We start from the raw sequence: 20,737 nt of genomic DNA, 5'->3' as shown, positions 1-20,737 counted from the left end.
CTCACTAGTAGGTTACATTAATTCTTCCATTTAGAAACCACAGATTTCTTGCTTCTTGAAAAAAACAAGGATAAGGTTCAGAGTAGCAGATTTCTCATCTGGTTCTCCATATATGTATAGGTCCTATCTTGAGGTGCATCTTCACAATTTATATCAAATTATTAATTAAATTAGTTTAATTCTAAAGAGAGTAGATAATGGTTTGCATTGTAGGATGAGCACAGTCTTTGTACTCTGTTTACCCAAATAACTGTATGAGCTAAAGCAACATAAATATTTGTGTGGAGATTTTTTTAGTGGGTAGGAAGGAAAAATATTTGACCATAAGGGGACTGGATTGCTTAGGAGATTTGTAGTGGAATATAGAGCTTTTCACCTGTTGGCTGACAGTTCAAACTCTGCCCAGGTATGTAGCAGACTGGCAGTTATCATTTCAGGGTTCTTTGGTGGCATTTGTGAAATGAGTCCAATGATCAGATTCCACAAAAACCACCACTACGAGTGAAACTTTTTTTATCCGTCTCAGCAGAGATAGAAATAGAAGCGTGAGCTACCCACCTAAACCCTGGGGATCGCTCTGTGGCAGGGTTGAGTCACTTTGAGCATTGGGGCAATGATGACGTGATGGCACCATTGTCATGGGTCATAGTTGCTCTTGGGTACCGTACCAGTTGGCCTAGACATCACACCTACTTTATATAAAATGATGGCACTGCAAGTCCTCCACATATGGTGGCCCACTGCAACCACTGTTTTGATGGTGTGGACTTGGCAGAATAGCCTTGAATGTCTGAGATGTAAGAGGAGCCATCTGGTGGGCATTATGGCTACCTTGATGTTTTTGTTAATTTTTTTTTTTTTATCCTTTACACACACGGGTTCATCCAGTTGTGTTTGGCAAAAGGTCATGTAAAACTGATATCAGTACTTTATATGGAATATGATAATATCCAAAAGGTTGAAACCAATATAGGAAAAACTGCAAATGAAAGAAAACAGCATCAGAAAGGGAATAGGGAAGTATTCCACTGAAAGAAGATGCTAAAAGCACTTTGTGTCTAGTATTAAAACAGAAAACTCTTTAATACCCATAAGTTCTTAATAGTAACTCTTGGTGAAATCCTGGCCCCACCAAAGTCAATGGGAGTTATTCCACTGAGTTCAGTGGGTCACAATTTCACCTTCTCAGTAGAACATTGATCATTGTTTAAAACAAAACAAACAATCCTTTAAAAGAAAAACTTTACAACTTTATCATAGAGAATAATTGCACTCAGAGTAGCAGCAAACATTGCGTCATACTTACTTCTTAACTCTTTCAACTTATTAACCACAGGTATAGACTGTTTAAACCAGATGATTTAATTAGTCAGTTATTTTGATGTGTTAACATGTGTGGAGGGGAAGGGTAGGGAGGGAAGTACTCTGTTCTCAGAAGTATCAAAAGTTCCTCATTTGAGCATGCAAATGAATAGCATGTCTAGTGTTTACGTCCATATTTGACCAAATGGAACTACTGTATTATGTTTATCACTCATTGTTTTATGCTAATTTCCCCCATCCCTACAGCTGTAATGCAGCTATTGTAGATAATATTTGTATATACCTGCCAGAGTAAGAAGAGTAAATCCTGTAAAATTCTAATGTTTAAAAGTTAAACTAATACATAGGCCACTTTTTTTGTAAGAAAATATCTAAATATTGCTATTCAAACACTTGAATGGGCTTTTAGAGAGTGATAAGTGTAACTCATGGAGATTAGTGTACTTGTGGGTTTGTCTCCTTGAGAGTAAATATTCATATATTTTAATCACACACACAGTAATACTTTGGTTTATATAGAACTAATGAAAGTAAATCCCCGGTTTAGTGTCTATTTTAATAAAACATCATTAACAGTTTTGATGTATTCCCTTCTCAACCCATTAGTTTGATTACAATTCATGATTGCATGCTGTGGGCAACAGTGAAAATCTGTTCAAATATGATTTCTAGTCCCTCTCTGTGTGAGCCCAATCTTGTAAAATGATTAGCAAAAGGGATTTGAGGGTGCTTCACACCTTTCTTTAAACAAATAAAAAGCCCAAAGTTAAATGCCAATAAGAATTCTTTTACTATCTTGTACTTTGGTAGGCTGAGATGACACATGACAAACAAAATGAAGTGGATGGTATGACTTACATTAAGTGCAGAATATTGCAAAAGGGTAGCATTGTGCTCTGGTTATTTTAACCTCCCATCCTGCTAAGGGAAATACAGTGAGCTCTGTTCAGAGGAATTTAATTGATGGGCATAATGCATTGTAAACCTGAAATGAGAGACTTACTCTTATCTTTTATTAAAGAAAGGATAGCCTGTCTTTAAAAGCCAATGTTTATTTCAGGTCATTAAGGTTGAGGCCTTCTGGAAATTTGTTTCTAAATTGGGGTCACCTAACACTACAGTTCATGTACACTGAAGTAGCATTCTTTGTTGTTGGTGGTGAAACTTTCCTGCAAGTGGGAAGTAAGCTGCTTCCTGAATCTTACTGAATGCTGAGGATTTATGGTATCTGTTGTTGAAAAGCCCTGGCTGCACATAAGTTAGGTGTATAAGAGTTTGAAAAGTGGAAATAACAAACTTAGTTTTTGTGAATTATTTATATGAATTGAAATATTTTAATTATTTATTCAACATGAAATTCAAGTGATTATAGCTTTAAGAAGTGCTAAGAGTTGAGACACTTCTTACCATCAGATTGCTTTAACCTGAATGACCTTAAAGTGAGTAATTTAGAGCCATTCACTGAACTTCTAAAATGCAAAGGCTAGGGGTCCATTCCCTCAAAAGCCTACCATTGGCCATACTGCTTACAACTGTGAGTAGTCCTATTGAAATCACTGCACTGAAATCAGCAGGACTACTCACAGGAGTAAGCACTATGGCTGGTAGTAAATGCTGGCAAAACTAGGGCCTTCAACTTAGCATTCAGAAGTACAATCATTGTACTGAGATCACTAGGAGTACTCTCGGGAATAATCATGATACCCAGTTTGAAACGGCAGCTACTTAAACATTTTCTTCCCTAAAATTGGTTGGCTGTTAGTGCCATTTATGTATGAATACATCCCAACTAAATTCAATGTCCAGTTACGTGTAGGGAAACAGAGGTAAAAAATACTTTATTTTTTTGCCCCCCTAGACCCATCTGTCCTGCAAGGCTAAATACATCTTTGCTTACAATAATCTTTAAGAGGACAATAAGTCCTTAAAAAAAGCAAACATCACAGGACTGTAGAATTAGCTCAGAAGCATATGAATTGGGTACTTTTTCTTGTGTGTGTGTTTCTTTTTGAGACAATAAAGTGATTATAGTTTACTTCCTCATTTTTCCTTTAGCATTAATTCCCATTTAGTATTACTGAAAAGAAGACTATTTAATAACTAATCTCAGTGTTCCAGAAATAGCAGTAAAAATCCCGTTTCTCTAAGGTTCACCTCAGGTTCAGTAATTAACTGCTTTGTCAGACTTGTTATATTCTGTCACAGATTTGCACGTGTTTCGTATTTATTTTCCACAGACTTGGGTGCTTGTTCACATCAAGGAGAAGCCATATTAGCCAGAGTATTAACATACATACTGTGGCTAACATCAGATGCTTGAGGCCTGTTCATCCTTGTAGGATGAATGTATGGAAGAACGCTTCCTCATCCCCCTTCTCCCAAACCTCTGATGAGAGACAGTGATGGGCCACTCAAGAGCCTACCAATTCAATCCCTTGTATACACCAATCAAAAAATGGCCCAGTACTCATGCTGAAAGGTTAGACTGGCCTGTGGTGAAGCCTCATTTGGCCCACACTGACTTTTCTGTAATCCATGGAAGAAATGACCTACTTCTTGGTTTCTCAGAAGCACTAGGGTAAGGGAGGTTGCACAGCATCAATGACATGGAGGGGGAGATTTTCACAAGTGCTCAAATAAATGACTTTAATTTGAGGCACTGAGGACCCTGGCACTTTTGAACATGAGATGTTCTAAGTCACTTAAGTGCTTTTTGAAAATTGTACCTAACAATTGGTCTACTTTACACAATTGTTCCAACCCTCCAGCAGGACTGTTTACCAGGGAGAGTAGGCCTAAAAAATAGCTAATCCTGCATGTACTGAAAAGGGGATCTGAAAGGTACCTTGTAAGACTCAGTCCGATGGAGTCCACCCCTAAGCCATTGTTGTACTTGTGACCATCACGTGCCCTTTCAGCGACATCAGCTCTGCACACAAAGAAATTCAGTGGTTAAGAGGAACCGCTTCTAAGAGCCCTTGGTGTGAGAGAGCTGACGCAACATCTGCCGTAGGATGGAGGCCAGAGGCAGGATTCATATGCCTGCTTTTATAGTCACCGGAAAGATGGGCCAGCTATTTTAGAGGCTGATTTGCCCCTTGTCTCCATAGGAACTTCTTGTTGGGGCTGGCAGGCCATGATGTACCACTGTGGCTTTGCTCCCTTTACCCAGGTTTACCTTGGCTGTCGGGGAAATGCCTTGCTTTTTCTGGCTTCATTGCCCCAGTCAACTATGGCACATAGTGGCCTTGCCATGAAGCTGGTGGAAAAACACTGTAAACCATTGTTCTCTTTATGCCTTTCTCTACTGTCTTGGGCAAACCTGGCCTGTCTTCAGGATTAGACCAAACCATCCTTGAAGTCTAATTATATTACATCAAAGTGTTGTGTATCTTCAGACATAGGAAACTGACAATGGTGATTTTTATTGTATAGATGTGATTGTGGAAGTAGGAACTCACAAACTGGCATTGGTTAAAGATTTGTAGGGTTTTTTTTACTACTGGATGGATTCAGTTTTAAATAAATCTAGTATTAAATAAGTGCAATTAGTGATGTAAGATAGATAGCAAGATTTAAGTCTTGACTAACCTCAGTAGAAGTTATAGTTATTGTTTTCTGACCCATGATATGGAAAGTATTAGGAAAAGGAGAATTTGTTTTAGGAATGAATACTTTTTCATCCTCACTTTCATTTCTTTTATGTCCTTCCTGATAACATAATATCAGATTTGAGGGGGAGGCGACAGGGCTCAGACATGTGACTAGCATGTGACTATTGCTAATGTTTTTACTCTTCCTGCTATATTTTATTGGTTTACTTCTATAAAATTGTAATGCTTTTGAAGCTTTCCTCTTTCTCACATTTAATTCTGCATAATCTTGATGCTATTAAAGAATAACTTCCATGTGTATCATTCGTGGGCCGAAATCCCAAAACTGAGTGTCTGAAGTTAGAAGTCTAAATCCATATTTAGGCTTCTAAATATGAGTAGTCAGATTTTCTGGGGGTGATGAGCACACACAACCCTGTTGTAGCAAATAAAAACTGTGGGAGCTTGGAATCTTTGAAAATGAAGCCATTTATCTTTAGGTGCCTAAATGTGGATTTAAGAGCCTAACTTTAGGCATGCAAATTTTGGCCTAGAGCTTTTAAGCATTTGACTAAATTCTTAAAAATGATGTAATTTTTGCTTCTATTTCTGTACAGATTGAATACTTGCTTAAAAAACTCACTGAAGCAATGGGGGCAGGCTCACATCAAGAACAGTTTGAACATAATAAGAACAGCCTCGGTGCCAATCAAGGTCTTTCTGCATGGGAATTGATTGAGCTTATTGGAAGTGGACAGTTCAGCAAAGGGATGGACCGACAGACTATATCAATGGCAGTTAATGAGGTCTTTAATGAGCTCATATTAGATGTACTGAAACAGGTAAGAATTGCATGGAATGAATGTTTGAAAATAGTAGGATGTATGAGTTATTGGATGAGATCATTTGCCCATGAATTCTGCTGCCATGAATAACAGTTTCTTTAGCTGATGGCAGCGAACAAGCTCGAGGGGTCTCCTTAGCGCTCTGAGAGTTGGTTTCTGTTAAGAGTTTGTGAATGTGGTTTATTTTTAAAAGAATATATTTTGTAAAAGGGAAGCTGCGCTATGTAAAAAGATCTATTTAACCTTTCTAGTAATGCAAAGGAGATACTTGTCCTTGGTGAGTTGTACTTAGGAACTGAAGGAAAAGTGGCCCTTCTGTTTCTGACTTAAAATAGGACCTCTCTTTATACCAGTAATTCATTAGCTAATAGAATAGCTGCAAAATCTTATTTATTAATTCCTGAATTTGTGGTAAGTCTTTAATATGTTAAATATATATCTATATCTATATCATATAAGTATTAATATATTAACATTTGCAGTTGATTTACAGAAAAAAGCTCTGATAGGTATATATCAGTCTAACTGTGCCCACACAAGGGCGATGCACCGATTTAACTGTATCTGTTTCTAAATTGATACAGTTAAAACAGCATAAAAATTGTGTAGAAAATGCTATTTAACTCTGCATAGCAGACTATGGATCATTAGTGATTTACTAAGCTAAAGTCAAAGCTAAAAAGTAATGGTTTTATCTTAAAATTCATAGAATATTTCTGTCAACCTTTTTCTAGTTTGGAGTTGCCGTAGAGGGAATGATTACCATTTGGTCAGGGGACTCCTCAGTTGTTCTAGATATTTCAGAAAGTCCCAGAATGGCTTTAAAGGACTGTATATTTTTAATAGGAAAAATAAATCCTTAAAACCCCAGTGAAGTGTTTTTATTCAGGCAAACTGCACTTACCTAGGGTTCTAATTCACACTCATGTGTACTTTATGGGGAACTGTTAGTGGTCTTTGATTGTTTCTCCTTATGAAGAAAGCAAGCAAAGGCTTTTTTGGCAGCCCTTCCAAATCCATTCAGAAGAAGTTATCAGAAAATCTTGGCACAGGAAGTTCTTTCAAAATAGCCAAAGAACAATGCAAAACATCTGTTTTTGTTAACTCCTTATTGCTCGTTGGCGGGATGAACAGTTGAGGACAAAATTTAAGCCATTCTGTTAATACCATTGAACATCATAATTGGCGTCAGCTCAGTCCATCCACTTGATGTTTGAAAGGAAATGTCTTGATTTCTTTAGATGTTTCAAATGCTTTCTGTGTGATGCTGTGTTGCCTTTCATAAAAGGATTGCTGCAGTGTCTTGACTGTCTCTTCTTTTGGTGACTGACTTTGTTCGGGGATGTCTCCTTGCTTCTAAAAAGACTTTTTAAAAAGTTTGTTATGACCTGACCTCTTCCCCTTCTGGACAATCACCAGTCTGTTGGAAAATCACACTTTAATTCAGATATAACTAGTATTGATGGAATTATTTTTTGTGTGTGTGCAAATTTAACAATATTGATTTTTATTTTTAATGTTGTTGTTGTGTTCAAATATTAACTTTTTATTTTTACAGTTGTGGGAAAGTAAGGGTGGGGTAGGGCTGAGGTTACGGTTGGGGCACCGAGGACAGCAGGACTGCAGGGTGCTCCAAGCAGCCCAAGAGACCTGGGTGGAAGGTGGTGGTCCTGGCCCAGTGGAGCATAGACCCCCAGCCAGGGCTGCAAGGAGGAAGACAAATCCCCAACTGAGCTGGAGGCCATCCTGCTGCTGAACAATTACTGTCCATACACTCCTGGCTGGTGAGTGAGTGAGAGCCCCCAGCCATGGGGGAAGCCACCCCACTGCTGAATGGCTCGTACTTGGCAGGATGGCAACAGGATGACCAAAACAAAAACAAAAAACAAAGCACATAAGAGTTGGGGAAAATGAGATTACAGAAATTAGCAGGGGAAACGGGGGAAGCTGTAGTACCCAAAATAACTTTTTAAACTAGTGGGTTTTTTTTGTTTTTTGTTTTTTTTTAAATTGACTAGCCAGTAAATTCAAATGTCTGATAGAACATTCAATCATTTACGTCTTTCAACATGCATTCTCTTTCCTGTGGAACATCCTTTTGACTAGCTGTAACCACACTGGATAAAACACACTAGGTGGGTGCTTCTGTTAAAATTATTGTTTAATGCAGTAGTTAATATATCTAATTATGTTTTCATCATTAGATTTCAGTGTTAACAGCTAATTGAGATGAATGGGGGCACACGACTTTGCATGGAGCCAAATTCTCCTCCCTAGTGCAGGAGTAAATAGGGTTTATATGGAGGACTAATAGAAAACTGAGAGGGATGGAATTCTCCCCATAACCTGTGAAGAATGCACCATGTAGCTGTGTAACTATCTCATGGCCGCTGCTGCTGCCTCATGTTTATGGTGTTCTTGGGCAATAGGGAGTTTGAATTGGTCTTTCCCATTTGCTAACAGCAGTATTATAAAAAAATAATGTATTTAACACACCAGGTACACTTATGGTATCAATTATGCATTACTGAAGTTTAGGGGAAGACTACACTATATTCTTCACTCACCCTATACTTGGGTACATTTGGAACTGATAAGAGAGGGAAATGATGGCCCAGAATAAGGCTTGGGTGAAAGCCAACTATGGTTAATCCTTTCTGTGTGGAGGTGAAATGTAGATGCTTAGGATCTTGGGGCCAGTCTATTGGACTCCACCACCAAAGATATGTAGCTAGAACAATTGTAGTTTTACATCTTTGACATTTTAATATTTCCTCTGTGTGAAATACAAGCTCTGTTTTAGACTGGGTACTTATAGACCTCCTTCCCCCACAGAAAAGAAAAGGGAAGTGATCCTGATCTCATTCTGCTTCAAAGCAAAGAGAAATGTGATATTTCTTTTATTCTATCAATTTTATTTATTTTCCACATAAACTGAACACAGTTTAAGCAAAGAACTATCTCCACATCCCCTGGCTCCTCCTCCTCCTCCTCACCAAGAGACAAAAGATATAAATACATTTCCAAAAAAAGTTAACTAGCTATCTAGAAGGGGGAAAATATGTAAGAAATTCCGATATTATATCACAAATAGTACTTGATGTTAGGTCTGCAGTAAATATAAAGAATTAGGTCTAAGATCCCACTAATAGTTCCACTTCCAGTTCAGCTGATGACAAATTGATCAGACTAGTTATTTTTGTTCTTTATGAAGTCCACCTGCTGTGTGCGGATTGTAAAAAGCGTGGATTGGAAAAGGAAGGAGGGGGAGTTTGAAATCTTTATGATAATTAAGGTGGGGTATTAGGGTATGTCTGTATGGCTATTAGTGTAGAGCAAACTGCTGTGCAAATCTAGCCTGCCCACTCACTGGCCATGCGGAACTGCTGCCAGGTGCTAAAAGTGTTGTAATGGGCTTTGATCTATGTGGTGACACGCTACCGTAGATCAAAGCACATGATAGCACTTTTTAGTGTGTGGTAGCAACTTGCAGCCAGTTAGTGCATGGCAGGCTAGAGCAGGATAGATTTACACCCAGCTTGCTGTGAGCTGTTTGTAGAAACAAGCCCTTGGAGACACAATATTTTTCTTTTATTTAAAGCGGATTAAGTAAATGTAAGGAAAACTAAAATACTATGGCCCCACTGAAATCAATGGGAAAACAACTATTGACTTCAGTGGGGTCAGGATTTTGCCCTATGCTCCCCAAATATAGTATACTAGTCAGAAGTATAGTTTTCATTCTCCCTTTCTAGTCCCACTAATTGAAGTTTCTAGCACACTCTCATTGGGATCATTTCTTTAAAAAAGGCTTTGGACTCTTTTTGGGTGTAGCTGGATGAGCAAGGCAGCAGAAGGTATTTTAGGAGACAGGAAGAACCACTTCCAGGAGGTGGAAGTTTTCTTATCCCCAGGGTTACGTGTACAGTAGGGGATGGAATATCTAGCTAGAATATCTATTTAGCTCCAGGCCCTACATATACCACTGGGGTATTTTGTTGTATGGGATATTTTGTTGTTGACATTTCACAATGTGATTAAATTAATAAAATCTCTGTCATTACACATCATGGATGACATGTCCAGCAGAGTAGTATGGTAGCACTAATAATAATAATTAAAAAAAGGAAGAGTGGTGGTAAAATGTTATCAAATAGAATCCAGAGAGATTGCAGTATTATTTCTGTTACTTTAAAGATGGTTTTACCATTTGCAAATCGGGAAAAAGGAATCACAAATTACTTTCATGAACTAAGCAACAGCTGATGGAATTGCAAGTTACGAGGAATGGCAGTGTGTAAGAATCAGCATTTAGGGCCTGGTCTATTCATCGGTCTTGGATCATAACCTTAGGGTACACAAGTAAAAGGCAGAGCAGTACAATTGAGGGGACGCAATTCAATGGGTCATTCCTTTTTACAGGGTTATATGTTGAAAAAAGGTCACAGAAGGAAAAATTGGACAGAACGTTGGTTTGTGCTAAAACCAAATATTATTTCATATTACGCGAGTGAAGACTTAAAAGACAAAAAAGGAGACATCATCTTGGATGAAAACTGTTTTGTAGAGGTAAAAATAAATTCAACGCTCTAAATATAGACATTTTAAAATCATCTTTTGTGGTGGACTCCCAACAGTGTCTATTCAGTGATGGTGGGATATTCTATTTTTTTCCTTTTTGCATCAGTGGGTCACTCTGTTGGGCTGTGTCTCTAGGTTTTATTTTCACAAAGATCATTTAATGAAACTATTGGAATTTGTACAAATAAGTTCATGAGTGGAAAGCAGTAACAATAAAAACGTAACTGTTTTATAATGTTTCAATTTTCCGTGAACAGCAGTTTTGCATCTCCATGTAAAATGGCATTTATATCTCAAACTATAAAATATGCAAATGAAATATTATACTGTTGTATATCTTCATAGCCTGTACATGTGACTGACTGGTGCATAGGTGGGATCTGATATGGTGTGCAATTCAGGTGTGGTATTTAGGTTCACTGGAAACTAATACTTTGTTTTTCATTCCAGTCCTTGCCTGACAAAGATGGAAAGAAATGTCTTTTTCTTATCAAATGCTTAGATAAAAGCTTTGAGATTAGTGCCTCTGATAAAAAGAAGAAGCAGGAGTGGATTCAAGGTAAAGTGTCTTAAATCTTAGTGATGATGTGCGAGTGAAGGTTCCGCTTTTGCAAAGCGCTTAAGCATGTGCTTAAGAACAAGATTTTCACGAGTGACTAGTGATTTTGGGGTGGTTCCCCTTCGAATTCCAAAATTGAGACATCTCAAAGGGACCTGATTTTCAGAAAGAGCTAAGCACCAAAACGCTGAAAAATGGGCCTCTTCAAGGTGTCAAATTGAGGCATCCAAAATCACTAGTCACTTTTGAAAATCTGTGCTGATGCGCTTTCATAAATTTTATCCTGTAGAAAGAGCTCATATGGAACTCTGCCTACCAGCAGTTCACTTTCAGTAACTGATTTGCTGCATGTTGTGGGATGGCTAACACACAATGAAAGATGATTTTTATTTGTTTACTTTTTGTTATTTCTTTCTGTTCACATACAAACTTGCTCTGTGATACAGCCACATTTTTAGGAAGAAAAGAAATTGTTCAGTAGGTTTGATTTTTGTTTGTTTTTTGTTGGGGGTGGTGAAAGCTCGTTCATCTTAACATCTTAAAACTGGTTTTTACTTTTGAGATAATATTGTCTAGTGGACACAGCATAGGGCTGGAGACCAGGACCTCTTGTTCTCTAAATCTGGCTCTTCCACTGCAATGCTGTGTAGTGCAGAAAAGCCAATTAACATCTGTACAGCACTTTGAAAACGCAAAGAGCTAAGTATTGTTGTTCATACTTCCCTCCTAATTTACAGTCTCTACTTAATTAGGCTGCACAGGGGGTGTGTGGTTAGCAATTACACAATGCTAAAATGAGACATTTCACTCTTCTAGGTAGAAAAATTATCAAAAGAGGAAATAAACTAGCACTTGACTGCTTTTCTTTCTGAGTGTTTCAGTCACTCTAAATAGAAACCACTTTCTTGCTGAAAGAATTTACCTTTCTTTTACTAGTAAGATGTGCAGCCCAGATAAAATGCTGGTCCTAGGAAATGAAATGTGAGGGTACTATTTTTGAAGTTCTATCAGTCAATGTGCCCCTGAGAAACAGAGCGGTTATTATGTGGATTAGAAACACTGAGAAAATTGTCTAGGGATGTGGAGAGAAATTTGCAATTGGTTGTCATTTCCTAAGGCTTTCTCTCTTTCAATAATTTATATTCACACCATCTTAATCTTGCCAATGCACCACTAGAAATTGATGTTGGCTATGGAATAATCGGTCAGGGTATTGGAACTACTGGACATGCCTCTCTTTGGGCTACAGATGATATTGCAATGTATAGAAAGCCAGCACACTTACTTTTTTCATGTTATTAGTTAACTTAATAAGAGAGAGTGGGGATGAAGAGAGACTGCTGTGTGCGATAACAGAATAGCTGTTTCTCACCCACCCAGGCTATCCAGAGAATCTAGCATTTCTCCTAACTGAAGTTCTCTTTTATTGTTGCTTTTCCTTTCCATCACGTGGACTCCTTTACAGCCATTCAGACCACTGTAAACCTGCTGAGGGTTGGCAGCCCTCCACCTCACAAAGAAGCGCGCCAGAAACGGAAAGAATTACGCCAGAAACTGCAAGCTGAGCAAGAGGAATTGGAGCGGCAGATGAAAGAACTCCAAATAGCCAATGAGAACAAGCAGGAGGAATTGGAGACAGTGAGAAAGGTGCGGGCAGGTTGTTTGCTTTCAAGCTTTCACATTGCACTGATCAGACCAGAATTTTGCCTAGAGAAATCTGTTTGGTTGAGATTGAGTTTCTTGCAATATTAGTCTGTTTTACACATGCGTGTGCTTTTTGTGCAGGGTCAGGACACACTGAGCTATGCTTAGCGCAGGACCCTGGGTGGGCAGAAGGGATGGGAAAAGAGGCAGGCATGCAGCTGTTCCAACCTGAAGTTACTGGCAAATGAGCTAGACCCCAGTTAAGTTAGTGCTGTCTGCAACACCTCTCTAGAGGCCGTTCTGCTGGAGGAACGGAAAGTGCTCTGGGTATGCCCCCTACGCCAGGGAGAGAGAGAGAGGCATAGAGCAAGGGAAATCACCAGCTGTCCACATAGGGTAGCTTTACAGCACTTTGTGCCATGGATGCATCTCAGAGGGGCTGCACCATGGCCTGGGGATCTAGCCCCTTCAATTAATTAACTGAAGGAGCAGGCTGGCATTTAACAGAGTTTCCATTAGGGTTTTCTTAGTTTTAATGGATTACTAAAGTTACATAGGTCACAGGGACTGAGAGAGAGGAAAAAATCCTGCCCCAGCACACTTCCAACAATATATGTAAAGTTCAATTTCCAGAGACACTGCAGATATTAGAGTTGCCTACATCTGTGTGATTGCTCCCCGGTGAGGCTTGGTGAAAGTTAAAAGATCCATTCTACCTAATTTAAGATTTATGTATCAAAAGCTCTAGCTCTAGCTGTTTACAAAACATTTTCTACAATGAAATTTAAGTGTTCTTGGACAAAACTTACAAACCTAGTGAACTTTCCCTTAAATATCATGGGTTATTCTTGGATTTCAACCCCACCACTTGCCATACCACATCTCAGCTGCTACCTAGAGTGCTTCCTGTCAGCAGCCGGCATCGCTTCTTTACATCCTGTCCCCTGTGCTGTAAAATTGAGACAGCTGCCTTTTCCGTTTAAAAAAAAAAAATAAAATAGGCTAGAAAAATATGTTCCTTCTTTTCTGAGGGAACTTCTGTCCCAAAACTACACTGGCCATTTCAGGACTAGTGATAGGGCTACAGTCTGATTATCTCATGATTCATCAGTGCTGAAAAAGGGTCTTATACTGATAGAAAGGGGAGCTTCCCATCTTCTTAATGGGACACAGTACTTTCCTCTAGCCCTGGTCAATTCAGAGACAACAGAAGACCTTAAATTCATGATGATACCATGTACGTAAACTTCACTTTAGGTCATTTTCAGAGGTTTCAGAAACATCTTAGCCATAACCTTCTCTCCCTCTGAGAGCTGGCTTTCACAGGCAGAGATTAAAAAAATCAAAATATATCTAAAGTAGTTTTCTAGAAGATGCGTAGCACGTAGAGGAATGTGGGGTGTTGTATAACAGTTGTATTGGCACTCCTTTGGGAAGACCTGTATATATCAAATGAACTCACTTGTGGATTCGCAACTCATGAGTAGTTAAGCCATTCAAAACTCTCTTGGCTCTCCATCTTCTGTTCTATCCTTTTCTCCCTCTCTCTCGCTACATTGTTCCTCCGTTTTCCACTTCATGCTCCTATTAACTCCTCCCCTCCCCTTGCTCATACTATCTCCAACTACATAAATTTATTTGTTAGTAATTTGTGTTCTGTCAGTATGTTCCATGCCATACAATGTGTGGAAGGAGACTTGGTCCTTGACCCACTGTGGTTGCAAGCTATTAAAATGACATTCTTTAGCCAAGTAATATGAAAAGCAGAACTGGTCTGCTCGTAACCTTGTCCTAAATTTCAGTTGGTTTTGTGTTTCCAGTTAGAACACGCTTGCCTCATTGCTCATGCACCTTAATAAATAGAAAATATCTGATTTATTACCTATTCTTAAGATCTTAGAGCAAGATCAGATCCAATTATAAAGTAAACTAGAGTGACTAGACGTAGACTGCAGAGAGTCACCCAGACTTTGAATCCATTACTTTATGCAATCTGAGGCCCTGATCCTGCAAAAACATAGAGAAGTTTAACTTTAAACATGTGAGTAGTCCCATTAAGTAATGTGTTTAAAGTTAAGCTTGTCTGTGTTAGTAAAATATAATTGTTGTCAATTCTTGTGACTTTATTATAAGTCTCATATTTGGAGTTTTTTAAAGTCCCACCTCCTGGAATCATGTGAATATTTTAGAATCTCAGCTTTCATTTAAAAAGTGAATTTCCATCTCTCATGGTTGTGGAGAGAAGCCTAAAAATGTGATCTGAGTGCATGTTATAGGCATAGAAGCTAGAAGGCAAATGAAAAGAACCCAAATATATTACTTTTAAAATCTTGTAATTCTTGTGAGCCTGATTCTTGATTTTTGAACACAGTTTGGTAATACTGGGTTATGGGGTATTAGTTTCCTTGCCTTGCTCTGAATCTGATAATAGAAGGTCTTGTTCTGATTTGATTCCTACCCCATAATTTTAAACATGGTAATGTGCCAAAACGCAATGCCTGCCTTAGCTCATATCTAGTACTACCTACTAATATCATTTGTGTAACTTACCAGGCAGCAAAAATCCTAGGTGTTGACTTCTGTTTGCTATAACTTGAGGAGCAGGTGCGCAAGAGGAAGAAACATGGGATTGTTCTCACAGAAGCTGTATGTTTACTGAATTGTAACAGATTTCTGTGAATCTTGCAGCAGAGATGGCAAATGGCAAGAATGTTGAGGCAAAAAGCTCCTTTCAAATAGGTCAGGATGATTCCTTAATCTTAGAGGGTGAAAAGAGAACAATTTAGGCTAAAACATGAACTCCTGCATTTCCACTACATGAAAGTGTTGTTGTGTATTTGGGGTAGAAGAATTAGCAGCTTTTGATCAGTTAGGAAAATACGTTTAATGGAAAAAGCTACGTAAACATTCCAGGAAACTGAATTGTGCCGGAAAGCTTGGAGCTCAGTTTGCATCAGGCTGAGAGCCAGCGTGAGTTCAGGGAGAGCTCAAGTACACTCTGGGAATGGCCTGGGCGCCAGGAAAATTTTAGAAGTGTGGGTGAGTTGTTGACATTTGTCTAAAATAACATTGTCTTATGGAATTTTGAGATTTCCCCTTAATCTAATTAAAGGATGAAATTTATCCCCATAGTGAGGCCAAGCCCAAGGCCTAGAACCTGTTAAGTCTGTGTTTTGGGGTCATAAGTGGGACTTAAGTGATGCAGAAGGCCAGCATGTGGTCTGGGTCACATGGCATAAGTTTCACACAGAGCACCCACCATACTTTGTTTGCCTCAGTAACTTTTCTGATATCTAACACCCTTCTATAACTTCCTCAGACCTGGGTATGTATGCATATATTCTTGGACATGAGGGATAGAAAGCTCAATGTAAAAGTATCTATCCTCAATCTATAGCAGCAGGAACAGGATCCGATTGTTCAAGTGACTCGGCATGGGTGGATCTTGTCCATCTGGAGCCCCCAAATATTGACAGGGATCCACATGGATGCAGGGCTTAGCTGGTGCAGACACTTGAAAAATTATGACCTTAGATTCCAGTTTTTATCAATCTGATTTGTATTTGGCCCCTACATTCATATTGGTGCTGCTTTATTTTCATTTAGCTTAAAAAATGGGGGGAAGTGAACAGGTAAAGTGCCCTTAAATTAGCATATAGGATTTGGATGTTTTTAAGATGTTGCTCCCATTTCCCCAGAACACTTTCAAAGACACTGTCGTAAAACACCTACATTTGAGGTCTAAACCGAACACCAAACTTCTCTTGTGCTATTTAATACCAAAAGTTATTCTTTCCCCCCTTATTGCTTCACTGCTGGTCAGCCTGATTATTTTTGTCAGTTACTTGTGTTTATTGCTGGCTTGTAAAGAAATGAAAGCTATTTAAAACGAGCAGGTGTTTAACAAAGCAGGTGTTGGGTTAGTGAAACTGTGGGAGAGAGAGGAAGTAAAATAGCGGTTAAAATTTGGAATTTTCAAAAGGCAGTAGAAGAGGTAGGTGTCCATCTCCCATTGAAAGGTGATGGGGCCCTGTAATGGGGTGACGACTCACTGCTGCGGCGCCTCCTGATGGTCGTCCAGGGAATTAGCTCTTTCCACTCAGGAGTACCCTCTGCAGGCTGGTGTCTCGCCTTGCCGCTGGCCCCGGTGTCCCTCCCTGACCCCGGTACCCCTTACCTCCCTGGGGAACCCCCAACCAGCTATCCCCACCTTGCCTAAATCTTTGGCCTACAGCCTGGAGGTTTTCCAGGCCGAAGTTCCCTAGCTCCTCTGGCCTTCCCCCAGCCCTGCTCCATTCTAGGTACTCTGTTCAGCTCCCTAGCAGCCAGGCCCATCCTTCTCAACAGCTAGAGAGAGACTCTCTAGCTTCTGGCCCACAGCCCTCTTAATCAGGGCCCAACTGGCCCTTATAAGCCAGCCACACTTCCAGGGCCGGAGTGGGGTGATTACCCCGCTACAGGCCCTAACTCCCTTTGGCACATTTGAATATCCCAGCCTAAAATGTCATTAAAATATTCTTACTTTGATAAGATGCTGGTGTCTCAAGATACAGATGGGTTTCCAAACAGGGGTAACGTGTAAATTAGCTCATTTGAAGGAATTATTATTTTTGGAATTATTTTTGCTTTTAAAAGAAATGGTGCGAAATTCCTGACTATTGCTTGTCCAGCACTGTCGGAGCATTTTACAAACACTAATTCACGCACAAACCTTGTGAAGAGATTATCATCCACCTTTGTGGAACAGAGGTGCAGAGAGGTGAAGAGACTTGCCAAAGGCCATAGAGGGTGCTAGGGTCAGACTTGGCACTCGATTCTAATGTCTTTTGTCTCTCAGTCCTTGGCTTTGACCATGTCTCACTATTACCTTTTCCTTTATAATTTCAAGTGATGGCTATTGGCTCCATTCTTATAAACCCTGTATGATATAATCATGTGGATGTTAATGGGACACAGTCAAATTGCATCAATCATTTTCATTTTTTTGCTGTTCTATTCCATTATGTTTAATAATCTCATAGAAAAAATCATTTTCTTCTTATCCTCTGAGACAACTTTGGCTTTGTCGGGTGCTGTGTTGAAATCCTCGGGCCCTTAGAGCTCCTCCCTTGAAGCATCCACTTCCTCCTGCCCTGCACAAAGCCTGTGACCTCCTGTCCTCTTCCTCTATGCATGGGTATTAGCAGCAGCCCGGAGGAACTGTCCTCCCAGCCTCCTGACATAATCATTCACTCAACTCTGAAATCTAGATTTTGGATTTTTCCTTCTCGTTTGCTCTGTTGTCACTGACTTTTGGTCCTTTTCATCCCTCCCACAGGTCAAATTGCAGGGCAAATTCATTCACTTATATAGAATTTTAGATCAAGATGGTATTTTGGGGAATGCCTACAGGCCCAAAGATGAGACTCTGCTTCTCAGTCAGTTTTTAATGATTGGAAAACCGATTATAAAACAGATATCCCTGTTAATATCTGTAAAATCACAAGCATTGTGTTGTGCTCCTGTTGTCCACTCACTCACTGCTGGCTGTTGTTCAGTCCCCACACGTGCACTCGCTATTGCAGGAATCTGCATCGTTTTGCCCAGAGCTGGGGAGAAAATGGGTTTCCCACCTGGTGAGAATTTTCAAGACTTCATTTTAGGACAAAAAAATTGTAAATTTTTGTGAATCAAAAAATTGGCAACATTTTTGGATTGAGTTAATAGAAATAATTCATTTCTGTTTTTATCTCAATTTTTTAAAACTATAAATTAAATTTAAAAACAGGAATCCATTTTGAAGTGAAAAATAATTTTTTTGTTTTGAAACAAGACATTTGGACAATTCTGAAAACTCACCTTTTCATGCCAACAGTCTTGGTGCTGATGAATTGGCATTTACAAAAATAATTAAGTTGAAAATATTCCCGACCAACTGTAGTGCCACCCACCGTTTTTTTCAGTGAGCTGTCCATTTGTATGAATGGGAGCTGAGAACGTTGTTTCCATCTAGTACATGAGACTGGATGGGAGGAGGTTTCATGGATGGTAACAGGTACATAGACTGACTGAAGGTAGGGTGACCAGATGTCACAATTTTATAGGGACAGTCCCAATATCTGGGGCTTTGTCTTATATAGGGACCTATTACTCCCCCATCCCTATTTTTCACACTTGCTATCTGGTCACTCTAACTGAAGGTCATTGAACCATTTCTGCTCAGCCTTTGGTTAGCATGTAATCCATGCAGGTGTGAGATAACTGTCTCTCACACTCTTTTACATGGTGTTTTTCTTTGCACAGCAACTGGAAGAAGCAGCTGCTCGAGCTGCAGTAGAAGAGAAGAAACGTCTTCAGACTCAAATGGAACTGCAAGACCGATTCAGTGTGGAGCTAGCGAGAGAGAAAATGGTGAGTGCTCGGGTAGCCAAAAACATTTTGAATTTTCTCAGTGAACTGTGTTTCCACCATGACAATCATAAGCTTTTGCTGAATGGATTCCAAACAGGTTTTGAATGGTGGCATACCAGAATAGATGTACTGTATGCTTATTTGCGGTGCATTCATTTTGAGTAATCATATACAGATTGATGATGATTGTACAATTCTGGGGCAACGTGAATTGTAGTAGTTGAGTGCAAAGTGTGTTTCTTTGCTTTAAATTGTCAGTTCTATTCTGAATTCCTAATAATTTTATTAAAATTGAATTTTAAGAGCTTTGTGTGTGCATAGATTATAAAGATGATAGTGCTTACCACTTATGTTGTAATTTTAGCTGTAAATCTCAAAATCTTAAAGATGAGGAACCCATGGCTGACCGAGGTTCCTTGTTAAAGGTCACAAAAATGAGTCACTGGCAAAGTTAGTACAGAACCCAGCTTTTCTGGTTCCCATGCTGCTTTCCTTAAAATACATCTGCTATCCCTAAAGCCCTTATTATATAACACATATCTACCTATTAAACTTTAGAAGCATCTTGTCTTACATCGCAGCCTTGTAATGCTGACTTGCAATTAGTAAATCAGATCCCAGGATGAATTTTATCATAATTTTTCATCTGGGCTTTGTCTTGAATAAAATGGTATATTACTAAAGTTATCTACTGAAAATAAAGGATACGTGTTGATTGTCACTCAGATACTTTATTGCATAAAATCTTGGGACATAAAGTTACTGTGCTAATCCAGTTGGGATGGCTGTGCATGTGGGAGGGGGTGGGCTCTGTTTTGGAAAATTATCTTGTTTGCTGGAGCAACAGAGGCTTGAGATAGTTGTGGAAGCAGAATGCTTAATAGCTGCAGGAGAGGAAATGCCTTTATGGCAGGGGTTCTCAGACTTTTGTACTGGTGACCCCTTTCACACAGCAAGCCTCTGAGTGCGATCCCCCTTATACATTAAAAACACTTTTTTATATATTTAACACCATTGTTAATGCTGGAGGCCAAGCGGGGTTTGGGGGCTGACAGCTTGCGACCCCCTATGTAATAACCTCATGACCCCCAGAGGGGTCCCGACCCCCAGTTTGAGAACCCCTGCTTTATGGTACTCAAAAGCAAGCCCTCCTAGCTGTTTAAGGAATGACCATAATGAGCATTGAAGCATGTCCTATTTGGTCTTCAACAATGAGATTCAGGGTCATGATTTGTTGAGTAAGACATAATAGCTAAGTTTCAAACAGTGACTGGAGGGAAACTTAGATGTTTGTCTCCTGATTTACCTTCATCGCTCTCTTCCCTCAGCCTTTCACCTTGCCAAAGGTGTGAGACAGCCTTCTACAACTGGTACTTTCTTCTTCCCAGTCAGTCCAATGACCATTGCTTCCAGCTCTGGCTGACGCATGGTGAGAATGGGGAGCCCAGCAGAGGAACAGCTGTACAGCAGTTCTGTCAATTCTGCTTGGTTCCCTGCTCTGGCCATGTGTTAAAAGAAGGACTGAGAGATTTGAAGGAGAGGAGGTGTAGCGCATTCCCATTCATCTGGCGTGGCTGGAAGAGTGGCAGGAGAGTTGTTTTCTTTGTCTCTCTCCTTGATTTCCATAGTTCTTCTGCTTTCTTTGCTTTCTCTTCCCACAGCCAACACCCTTTGCTGTGGCTTTCTCTCTGCTTTTCCAGCCCCACATCTGCCCCCATATCCACAACTGCTACTCTGCCACTGTTCATTGGCTACCATACTGGATTTCACAGTGTGAAATTTACTAAAGGGTTGTCTACACA

The 20,737-nt window shown here is 39.6% G+C and overlaps 1 protein-coding gene and 1 long non-coding RNA gene across 5 annotated transcripts in view; one reads left to right on the top strand and one right to left on the bottom strand.

Annotated features, from left to right (window-relative positions):
• The window catches only part of LOC117877189, a 240,668-nt gene that overhangs the window by 123,613 nt on the left and 96,318 nt on the right, over window positions 1–20,737 (bottom strand). The window lies entirely within an intron of this gene.
• The window catches only part of SWAP70 (switching B cell complex subunit SWAP70), a 53,190-nt gene that overhangs the window by 24,048 nt on the left and 8,405 nt on the right, over window positions 1–20,737 (top strand). Inside the window, exons 4-8 of the mRNA XM_034770036.1 lie at window positions 5,534–5,758; window positions 10,184–10,330; window positions 10,793–10,901; window positions 12,367–12,548; window positions 18,828–18,935. Coding sequence (XP_034625927.1) covers window positions 5,534–5,758; window positions 10,184–10,330; window positions 10,793–10,901; window positions 12,367–12,548; window positions 18,828–18,935 — 771 coding nt within the window. The remainder of the gene's footprint in view (window positions 1–5,533; window positions 5,759–10,183; window positions 10,331–10,792; window positions 10,902–12,366; window positions 12,549–18,827; window positions 18,936–20,737) is intronic.

The sequence above is a fragment of the Trachemys scripta genome, chromosome 4 (assembly GCF_013100865.1).
Source record: "Trachemys scripta elegans isolate TJP31775 chromosome 4, CAS_Tse_1.0, whole genome shotgun sequence".
Taxonomy (NCBI): Eukaryota; Metazoa; Chordata; order Testudines; family Emydidae; genus Trachemys; species Trachemys scripta.
The sequence above is the reverse complement of the archived record's forward strand: the minus strand, read 5'-3'. Positions and strand labels throughout refer to the sequence as shown.